The sequence below is a fragment of the Pan troglodytes genome, chromosome 12 (assembly GCF_028858775.2).
Source record: "Pan troglodytes isolate AG18354 chromosome 12, NHGRI_mPanTro3-v2.0_pri, whole genome shotgun sequence".
Classification (NCBI taxonomy): domain Eukaryota; kingdom Metazoa; phylum Chordata; class Mammalia; order Primates; family Hominidae; genus Pan; species Pan troglodytes.
Window position 1 is genome coordinate 90,140,567 of NC_072410.2, and position 12,029 is coordinate 90,152,595.

Here is a 12,029-nt window from a genome sequence, read left to right on the forward strand (position 1 = left end):
AATGTAGTTTTGCCATTCTAGAATTTCCATTAAATTGAATCATACAGCCTGGCTTCTTTAACTCACAATAATGTGTCTGAGATTCATCCATGCTGTTGCATTTATCAGTATTTCATAACTTTTTATTGTTGAGTATTATTTCATCAGAGGGATACACGGCAGTTTATCACTCATTTGTTTTGATGGACATTTGGGTTGTTTCCAGTTTTAAGCTATTATGGATAAAACAGCCACGAGTATTTGTGTACAACTCTTTGTGAGGACATATACTTTCATTTCTCATGGCTAAATACCTGGAGAAGCAATTGATGATTAATTTTATAAGAAAATGCCAACCTGTGTTCCAAAGCAGTTGTGACATTTTGCATTACCACCAGCATTGTATGAGAGTTCTAACTACCCCACATAGTGTTATGTAAGTCTTTTCAGTAATGTATAGTGGTATCTTGTTGTGGTTTTAATTTGCATTTCTCCGATGACTAATGTTATTACACATCTTTCAAGCTCCTTTTGGCCATGCATATATCTTTGTTCAAGTGTCTGTTCAAATATTTTATCCATATTTAATTGGTTGGTTTCTACTATTGAGTTGAAAGGGGTCTTTATCCTAAGTAAAAGTCTTTTGTGAGATACATGCCGTGTAAATATTTTCTCCTAGTCTATGGCTGGTGTTTTCATTTTCTTAATGTTGTCTTCAAAAAGCAGAAGGTTTTAATGTTAATAAAGTCCAATTTATCACTCTTTTTCTTTTATGGTTCATGCGCTTAGTGTCCTAGCTAAAATTTCTTCACTACCCAATGTTATAACAATTTTACTTGAAGAAAACATAGGAGGAAAATTTTGTAACATTGAGATCAATGATTTAACTTCATGAATGACCTTCACATATAAATTTCTTCTCTGTTTTCTTCTGTGATCCATGGATAAAATATGCAGTTTAATTGTTTGGTTTACAAACATCTGGGGTTTTTCTAGATATGCAATAGTTATTTATGTCATTTAATTCAATTACAGAAAAAACTAAGTACTATATGTAATCTATGGAAAAAACTATGTACTATATGTAATCAATTTCTTAATTTATTCATTTATTCTTTCACTTATGGAGATTTGTTTTATGTCCCAGTATATGGTCTTGCTGCACTTACCATACGCATTTGAAAACACCATGTATTCCAAGCGTATTCCATAAACATCAATTCAGTCAAAATGGCTGATGTTGCCATTTATCTATGTATTTACTTGCTGTTTGCCAAGTTGTTCTAACAATTGCTGACAGAGGGGTGTTAAAACATTCAACTATGATTGTGACATTGTCTGTTTTTCAATTTAGTTCTATCCATTTTTGTTTCATGTACTGTGGAGCCATTATTAGATACATACACATTTATAATTACTATGTCTTCCTGATAAATATTCCCTTTATTATTATAAAGTTGTCCTCTCTGTCTCTGGAAATATTCTTTGTAATGAAGCCCATTTTACTTTATAATAATTTAGCAAATCTAGCCTTGTTATACTTACTGTTTTCATGGGATAATATTTTCCATTCATTTATTAACAACCCATCTGAGTCTTCACATTTAAAGTACATCTCTTCTAGGAAGCATATAGTTGTCTCTCGCTTTTTAATTCCATTATCAATCTTTGACTTTTATTTGGAGTATTTATCCATTAGCATGCAATATAATTATTCATATGGCTGGGTTTAAATATACCATTTTACCCTTTTTTTGTTGTTGTTCCATTATGCTGCTTTTCCTGCCTTCTTTTTAGATAATCTGAATATATTTTAGGTTGCCACCTTGACTTCTTACTGGATTTTTAGCCAGATGCCTTTGCATTTTTAAGTGGTTGCTCTAGAATAATAATATCTTTAATTTTTCACAACCTACAATAGTGGAAAATTAATAGAGTAATCCTTCACATAAAATGTAGAAACTTTGCAACCACATAGGATCACTTGTTCACCCTTGAATGCCGTCTAAATATGTTAGAAAATACCAAGAAATGGCCAGGTGCAGTGGCTCATGCCTGTAATCTCAGACTTTGGGAGGCTGAGGTAGGCGGATCACCTGAGGTCAGGAGTTCGAAACTAGCCTGGCCAACACAGTGAAACCCCATCTCTACTAAAAATACAAAAACTAGCTGGGTGTAGTGGTGCATGCCTGTAATCCCAGCTACTCGGGAGGCTGAGGCACAGGAATTGCTTGAACCCAGGAGGTAGAGGTTGCAGTGAGCCAAGATTGTGCCATTGCACTCCAGCCTGGGTGACAGAGTGAGACTCCATCTCACACACACACAAAAGAAACCTAAAAATAAAATCACCCAATGTATTCCCTTCTTCCAAGCAAAAAAGTCATCTCCAGAATCTTTCTGCCTTTGATCATTCCCCAGTATCACCAGGCAGTTGGATTTTTTGTTTTTGCACCTTGCCCACAGTTGATAATTTTTTTCTGCAGAAGGGTGGTTCCAATCAGAACCACTACAGAAGCAGCCGGGCGTGGTGGCTCATGCCTGTAACTCCAGCACTTTGGGAGGCTGAGGCAGGCGGATCACTTCAGCCTGGGAGTTCGAGACCACCCTGAGCAATATGGTAAAACTCCATCTCTACCAAAACACAAAAAAATCAGCTAGGCATGGTGGTTCACGCCTGTAGTCCCAGCTACTCGGAAGGCTGAGGCAGGACAAATGCTTGAGCCCAGGAGACAGAGGTAAGCTGAGATCGTGCCTTTGCGCTCCAGCCTGGGTAACAGAGTGAGACTACATCTCAGAAAAAAAGAAACCATTACAGAAGCAGAAGTCCTCCAAATGATTTTAGAATCCGCATGTCAATTTCTGCAAATAAAAAAAAAATGCCTATGGGGATTCTGATTGCTACGGATTTAATTTGAAGCTCACTTTTACAAGAATTGTGAATTCAACATATTGAGCCTTCCGATCCACAGATATGGTAAATCCATTTATTTAGATAATCTCTAATTTCTCTCAATAGTCTTTGTCATTTTCAGCATAGAGGTCTTGCATTTTAGTTGTAATTATTTGTAAATATTTGATTTATTTAAGGCTATTGCAAATGATTTTAAAATTCTTTTCCCAAGTATTGCTAGCAAATATAATTGACTTTTTTATATTGACCTTGCATTCTAAGAACTTGCTTGTTAGTTCTAGTAGCTTTCATGTTCATTCTTAAGAGTTTTCCTATGATATAAACATGTCACCTCTGCATAAAGGTAGTTTATATCCTGATTTCCAATCTGTATACCTTTTATTTCTTCATATCTTCTTCTTATCTATTGCACTACTGGGATTCTAGTTCAACTAGAAGAGAAGTGAAGAAAGCAGACAATCTTCCCTTTTTTCTGAGCTTAGGGGGGAAAGACTACTTTTCACCAATAATGATTTTAGCTAGATGCACTTAATCAGGTTGATATTCTCTTCTATTCCTAGTTTACTAAGAGTTTTTATAATGAAAGGTGTTGAATTTTGTCAAAGGCTTTTTTGTTTCTATTAAGATAATCATTTGGTTTTTCTCCTTTGCTCTATTAATAAGGTGAACTGCATTGTTTCATATTAAACCAATTTTGTATTCCTGGGGTAAACACTATTTGGTCATGATATATTATCCTTTTTATACATTACTGTTTCATATATTTTATCCAATTTTATAGTTGTTGACAATGGGAATTAAAGTCCAGTAACAGTGGGCCAGAAGGGAAATTCTAATAAGCATTAACCTCAAGACATGGTTAACTGTAGAAGACAAAAAAAAAGCGGTCAGTCCCCAGGTCATTTCTAATTTGCAAGAGAACTTAAGGAACAGGCAGGCTGGGCGCAGTGGCTCATGCCTGCAATCCCAGCACTTTGGGAGGCCAAGAAGTGCAGATCACCTGAGGTCAGGAGTTCAAGAACAGCCTGGCCAACATGGTGAAACCCCATCTGTACTAAAAATACAAAAATTAGCTGGGCATGGTGGTGCGTGCCTGTAATCCCAGCTACTCAGGAGGCTGAGGCAGGAGAATCACTTGAACCGGGAGGCAGGGGTTGCAGCGAGCCAAGATTGCGCCATTGCACTCCACCCTGGGGGACAGAGTAAGACTCCATCTAATAATTAAAAAAAAAAAGGAAAAGGCAAAGCAGAGCAATTAGTTTCAACGAGAAGGTGAAGGTATTTGCAGTTGTTGTTTCCTCTTATTTAATGTCTTTTTTTTTTTTTTTGGTTGCTGTCAAGACATTCTGTTTATGTTTTCTTTTCACCAGGCTGACTATGACATGTGTAAGTACAGTTTTGTTCGTTTTATTTTGCTTAAGTCTCACTGTGCTTGTTCCTCTATACTGTGAGGTAATTCTGAAGTAATTAACTCTGGTAATAAAACTATCAAAAGTACAAGCACTAATAGTTATATTGCCTATCTTAATAAATTACAATTAAGAAATGAGTAATTCCCTAGAAGAAAAATGGGTAATCATTTTCATCTGTAAAACGGATTAGCAAACTATGTTATGATCATAGATAAGTATTTATTAAATAGCTTTAAAGTCAATAGCAGAAAAAGAAAATACATAAAATATAATGTGTAACTTCCAAAGATCTTTTTCCTTCTTTCATTTACAGAGACCTAGGGGCTTCAGGTAGAGTCAAAAGGCAAGCTGCCAGTATCAATTCACACTCACTTAAACAAACTTTTTTTTTTGAAATTTGTTTTTTTTTTTTAATTTATTATTATTATACTTTAAGTTTTAGACACATGCACACGTATGTTTATTGCGGCATTATTCACAATAGCAAAGACTTGGAACCAACCCAAATGTCCAACAATGATAGACTGGATTAAGAAAATGTGGCACATATACACCATGGCATACTATGCAGCCATAAAAAATGATGAGTTCATGTCCTTTGTAGGGACATGGATGAAATTGGAAATCATCATTCTCAGTAAACTATCGCAAGAACAAAAAACCAAACAAACTTTTTTTCCCCCCGAGTCAGAGTCTCACTCTGTCGTCCAGCCTGGGGTGCAGTGGCGTGATCTCAACTCACTGCAACTTCCGCCTCCTGGGTTCAAGCGATTATCCTGCATCAGCCTCCTGAGTAGCTGGGATTATAGGCGAGCACCACCACGCCCAGCTAATTTTTGTATTTTTTTTTAGCAGAGACAGGGTTTCACCATGTTGGCCAGGCGGGTCACAAACTACTGACCTTGTGATCTGCCCACCTTGGCCTCCCAAAGCGCTGGGATTACAGGCATGAGCTACCCCACCCAGCCTAAACAAACTTTTGCCAAGGAAAACTGAAAAACCTGTATGAATTAACTAAACTGTTCCCATTTTCAACAATAAAAGGAAATTAAAAACATTACTGAATGTCATGACGTGGCTCATCTGAAGGGAAATAATGTAGATAACACAGCTAATTTTAAGTTATCAAGCTGATACAACATAAATGGCTCTCTAAAACAATATGGGTTATTTTTACTCTGACTCAGCTTTCCTGCAACATGCAGATATAATATCTCAGAAATAGCATCACATAACAGCAACCTTAAACAAGTAAAGCTATTCCTCTTAGGACAAGTTTCTGACTTTGCTAAATTAAAACATTTTCCCAGCATATTTCATAAATATTTCAACCTGCTGCACCAAAATGAAAACACTGGCAAAAATTTCTCCAAAAAAGAGATTTCACCATCATTCTAGTAAACTTTGGGACAGTTAATCAAAACTGAACAAAATTCAGGACCAAGAGCCATTCATTTGTTTATTCAATAAATATTTACCAAACACCAAATAACCACTGTCCCTGTCTCTCCAAGTGCTTACAGACTTCTGGTAGGAGTATTAAGACTTCTATTGGCCGGGCGCGGTGGCTCACCCCTGTAAATCCAGCACTTTGGGAGGCTGGGTGGCTGCATCACCTGAGGTCAGGAGTTCGAGACTAGCCTGGCCAACATGGTGAAACCCCATCTCTACTAAAAATACAAAAATTGGCCTGGCGCAGTGGCTCACGCCTGTAATCCCAGCACTTTGGGGGGCCGAGGCGGGTAGATCACAAGGTCAGGAGATCGAGACCATCCTAGCTAACACGGTGAAACCCCATCTTCACTGAAAAACACAAAAAAATTAGCCAGGTGTGGTGGCGGGCGCCTGTAGTCCCAGCTACTCAGGAGGCTGAGGCAGTAGAATGGCATGAACCCGGGAGGCAGAGCTTGCAGTGAGCCGAGATCGCGCCACTGCACTTCAGTCTGGGGTGACAGAGCAAGACTCTGTCTCAAAAATAAAAATAAAAATAAAAATTACCCGGGTGTGGTGGCCCATGCCTGTAGTCCCAGCTACTCGGGAAGCTGAGGCAGGAGAATCGCTTGAACCCAGGAGGTGGAGGCTGCAGTGAGTTGAGATCGCGCCATTGCATTCCAGCCTGGGCGACAAGAGCAAAACTCCATTTCAAAAAAAAAAAAAAAAAGACTTCTATTATATTTGCTCTTCTATCAACAGAGGAAGACATCTTGTAGCCTCAATAGTTCACAACCCTAGTCCCAGGCCACCAAGTTGCTGCTAGAGCAGGGAAATGGATGCCCAGCAAGAAAAACCCATGCTGTTTCTTTCCTCTCTGTTCCCTTCTCTTCCACATCTATGGCCAATTCCAAGCAGATCTTATCCATTTAGCCTGCTTGAAAATAGGAATGCTCTACTACAAACTAGCATCACTGAATGCTATGAGTGTACCAGCCTCTACCTACTCTGGAGTACTTTCATAGATGTTCTGCAATATGATCCTCAAGTAAAGTCTTCTGTGTTGGGATAGGGGCATTTTCTCTTTCCCCCATTTTACAGAAGAGAAAGATGAAACAGATGGTTATTCCTAGTATCATGCAGTACTACCTAAATTATGGAACCAAGTAAGTGACACAGCTCTTGAATAGACATCAACCCTATTCCAGGGTGTAGGATATATATTTCATTCATTTTCTTATTCTGCATGCATTTATTCACAACAACTATGAGTAAAGCATTGAAGCACTGTCACAACCCTTGTAGAGAGCCTAGAAAAGAACAGAGCCCAGTCTCTAAAACTGAGTTTATAGTCTCGTAAGGAAAAGACATATACACACACACACACACATATACATATATATAAATAATTATAATATAAGCCAAAATATGAACCTTGCAAAAAGAGAGGCACAAATAAAAGTTCAAGAGTTCAGAAGAAGTAGGGTAGCACCTAGAAGTAGTCCCTCTTGTCTCAAATACAAATGCTCCTCAATATATGATGGAGTTACATCCTGATAAATCCATCATGAGTTGTAAATGTTCTAAGTCAAAATGCATTTAATAACACCTGTCCTACCAAACATCATAGCTTAACTTAGCCTGCCTTAAATACGTTAGCCTACAGTTGGGAAACATCATCTAACACTGAGCCTATTTTATAAAAAAAAAAAAAAAAGCTGAATATCTCATGTAATTTATTGAATACTGTACAGAAAGTGAAAAACAGAACGGTCGTATAGGTATTCAAAGTATGGTTTCTACTTGAATGAATATCATTTGCACACCACTGCAAATTCAAAAAATCATCAAACTTTCATAAGTTGGGGGCTGTTTGCACTCTTTTGGAGTTACATAGGATTTAAATAAAGTTTCTTTCTTCATTGAAACCAGGGACCACTTTTAATTCATCATCTTATCCACTTCGGTATCATGCACAAAGAAGGGACAGGAGGAAGAACTGATAGATGAAGAGCTGACAAGGGCTGACAAGTTTTTCTGGTTTATTTTGTATGTTTCATTTGAGATTAAAAAAATGTCAGGGAGACAGTGCAAAGCCCAAAGTATGTGTGGGGCTCTTAAAAGTCCTCCTCACATAGAAGTTTCTTGCCCTACTTCTCCAATTAAAGATTTACTCGGGATTAACTCATCTCTTTAGAAGAGTTAGGCCTAGCACTGTGAGTCATTGTAATCAAACAGCTTTCCTCCAAAAAGAGGTCGGTCTTCAGGATGGTTCTGATTGTAAGAGGGTGGGAGGAAAGCAGAAAAATCACACAGCATAAAGGCCTGAGCGGAGAAGTATAAAACCTGAATTTATGACCTTCACTGCAAGCTAGGAATGATGAGTTACCCACCATCAGAAGTTACTGATTACTTCACAGGTACCTCACAGTGCAAGGGAATGAGAATAGGTTAAAGAAAGGAAAAGTTTTAAAGAAAGGGAACCCCCGCCACACACACAAGAAATGCTAAAAAATTAACTGTTTGAATATAAAAAGAGTGTGCTAGTGTCTTCAGGATAACTGTGGTAATATATATGCTGCAGTAAACTGCTTATGGACCAATCCCAAGAAACTGTTACTACTGGCCAGCAGGAACATTTCCTGTCATATGCCACATCCCTGTTTACTTCCATCATCAGAGAAAGCCAAGCATCCAGGTCACCATTCATCACCTAGACACTTGTCCCCATCCAGTCCCTACCCTGACTCAAGCTCACAGCCATTCCAGACCTTCCCTAGCCTTCCCCCATCCCTCATTTCACACAGATCTATGTTCAGTGTCACCTTCCCACTGAGACCTTCCCTGAACACCTTGTCTAAAACAGCTGCGCCCATCCCATTCTTAGTCTCTTAACCTGCTTTATATTTCTCCTCAGCACTTCTGTGAAATAGCTGGTTCTCTCTTTGTCTACTCTGTATTTGACATAAACTCCAGAACACAAAAGGCTTTATTTACTGCTATACCCCCAATGACTAGTACAATACCCGTATATATTATTTAGTAGATATATATCAGCTGAATGAATAAATGAAAAGTACATAATATGTTTTTTATATGCCCTTTAAAATTTGTTAACACTTTGTCAATTCCTTTATAGCACATGTAATAAATAATAAGGAACATTTCCACAGTTACCTAAAACACACATAATATGATGATACACACCAAAGATTTCTGAGAATACTGAAGTGGGAAAATAAAACACGCAACCAGAGGACTCAAACGACTAACACCTAACCAGTTCAAACAGGGTATGTAGGAAATAGTAACGTGAAAAGTTTATATTACAGTACAAAATAAGCTAGCTTTTTTTGTTTTGTTGTGTTTTGCTTTGTTTTGTTTTGTGTTTGAGGCGGAGTCTTGCTCTCTGTCACCCAGGCTGAAGTGCAGTGTGGCTCACTGCAACCTCCGCCTTCCGGGTTGAGGTGGTTCTCCTTCTCAGCTTCCAGTGTAGCTGGGGTTACAGACATGTACCACCGAGCCCAGGTAATTTTTGTATTTTTGGTAGAGACAGGGTTTCACCATGTCGGCCAGGCTGGTCCGAACTCCTGATCTCAAGTGATCCACTTGCCTCGGCCTCTCAAAGTGCTGGGATTACAGGCATGAGCCACCTCGCCCAGCCACAATCTAGCTTTTCTTTCTAGCCAGTAAAAGTATTTTATTTTGCCTTATCCGAAAAATAACAAAGGAAGAAAACAACAGAATTCTAACTGTATTCCCAACTAAGATAATGAAAATGCCTTTGAAAAAATGATATATCTTAAGCAACTTGTATTCATTAAAGAACATATGTATCTTCCTTTATCCATAAAGCCAAAATATACTGACTGACCCCTTCGTCTGTGACTTTTCTCTTCTTAAAAGCCCTTCTTGATCTAAAATCCTCAAACATCTATTACTCCATCTTTCCTTTTCACTGCTATTCTTCTCCAACTGTGATCTTTATCTATTAACTTTATTTCCTTACACCATATTCCCTCTGAATTCTCTGTAATGAGGGAACTGTCCAGAGAGTCCACTGAAACTGTCCTAGAAGTAACCAATGCACTCCTAATTGTCCAATCCAGTGGTCTCTTCTCTGTCCACATTTATCTCCGGACTGCTCTAGACTGTTGAACACTGATGAGCACACCATGCTCTTGACATCTTTCTAACCCATGGTCTCCCGGTCCTGCTCCTAGCTTTCTTTTTCACCATGACCATGTAGGCGTAGCACTCAAATTAAGAGTTGCAGACTCTTAAATCAGCAGCAAGATACATGTGACTTAGAAACTAAAGTGATAAGATTTTTCTCCACCTTATTTCCTTAGGTGGCAGTGTTTCAACATAAACAATCCAAGGCAAGACCATACCAGAGGAAGTAATTTACCAGGAAAAAAATGAAATGGAAGAGAAAAAGACATTACTCACTGATGTAAATGCCAGAAGCTCCTCTTCAGTTAATGTGTGCACTGGGTTATTCTTTTGAAAATTAGTGCTTTAAATTAAGAAAAAAAGGTAAATTAATTATAAGATGCATGTTGTACCTAATGAAATATAATTTTTAAAAAGCAAACTAAACTGCTATATTTTATATATTTGAAAGCAGATATTTAAATATTATGGGGGCCGGGCACAGTGGCTCACACCTGTGATCCCAACACTTTGGGAGACTGAGGTGGGCAGATCACAAGGTCAGGAGATCAAGACCATCCTGGCTAACAAGGTGAAACCCTGTCTCTACTAAAAATACAAAAAATTAGCCGGCCGTGGTGGCAAGCACCTGTAGTCCCAGCTACTCCGGAGGCTGAGGCAGGAGAATGGCGTGAACCCGGGAGGCGGAGCTTGCAGTGAGCCGAGATCGCGACACTGCACTCCAGCCTGGGCAACAGAGCGAGACTCTGTCTCAAAAAAACAAAACAAAACAAAACAAAACAAAACAAAAATAAATAAATAAATAAATACTATGGCATTATATACAAATGTAGAGTTTGTCAAAGATAGGTATAAAAATAAAATGCTGACAAATAAAATGCGATTGGTGTACTAAATGTCAACATAATTTATCTTTTTTTTTTTTTTTTTTTTTGAGACAGGGCTCACTGTGTCACCCAGGCTGCAGTGCAGTGGCACACACTTGGCTCATCGCAACCTCCACCTCCTGAGTTCAAGGAATCCTCCCAGCTCAGCCTCCGGAGTAACTGGGACTACAGGCGTACGCCACCATTCCCAGCTAATTTTTCTATTTTTGTAGAAATGGAGTTTCACTGTGTTGTCCAGGCTGGTCTTGAACTCCTGGGCTCAAGTGATTGCCCACCTCAGATTCCCAAAGTGTTCGGATTACAGACATGGGCCACTGTGCAGCCAACATAATTTACCCTCCTAGGAAAAAAGAAATTCAATATGTGCCACTCAGCAAAGAAAATGAAAAGAATTATTATGACACCAAGTCTTATTTATTAAACTCATGCCAAAAAAAAAAATGTTTTTATAACAGCTGTCAAGGAGGCAGAACAATAGGCATTCTTAGATCTTGCTGATCCAGGATCAATTACATTATTGGTAGGATCATTTTAGAAAACAATTTGGGCCGCGCACGGTGGCTCATGCCTGTAATCCCAGCACTTTGGGAGGCTGAGGCAGGTGAATGAATCATGAGGTCAAGAGATCGAGACCATCCTGGCCAACATGGTAAAACCACATCTCTACTAAAAATACAAAAAATTAACTGGGGGTGGTGGTGCACGCCTGTAGTCCCAGCTACTTGGGAGGCTGAGGCAGGAGGATTGCTTGAACTTGTGAGGCGGAGGTTGCAGTGAGCCAAGATTGCGCCATTGCACTCTAGCCTGAGTGACAGAGCAAGACTCCATCTCAAAAAAAAAAAAGAAGAAAACAGTTTGGCACTATTCTTTGTGAACATTCACATATCTTCGACTCAGTACTTCCATCCTAGATATAGAGACCAGAGGAATTCTTGAACAGATATATCAAGAATGAGATACATAAATATCCATAGCAATATTGTGTATAATAGGAAAAATGCGGCAACAATCCAAGTGCCCAAAAGAAAAACGACAAATTGTTGTATATTCATCCAACAGAATGCTATACTGCAAAGTAAATTGCAGCTACATATAACAACATGCATCACAGGAATACAATAATGAGAGAAAACAAGCAAATCACAGAGGACTATATATTTATTATAAGATACCACTTTTATAAAGCTCAAAAACAAGCAAATTTAAGCAACTGACTTACAAGCGTACAAAACA

General features: G+C 38.5%; 1 protein-coding gene across 1 annotated transcript in view; it reads right to left on the bottom strand.

Moving 5' to 3' along the window:
- The window catches only part of TTC27 (tetratricopeptide repeat domain 27), a 195,184-nt gene that overhangs the window by 132,037 nt on the left and 51,118 nt on the right, over window positions 1-12,029 (bottom strand). The window contains exon 9 of the mRNA XM_016948331.4: window positions 10,186-10,252. Coding sequence (XP_016803820.1) covers window positions 10,186-10,252 — 67 coding nt within the window. The remainder of the gene's footprint in view (window positions 1-10,185; window positions 10,253-12,029) is intronic.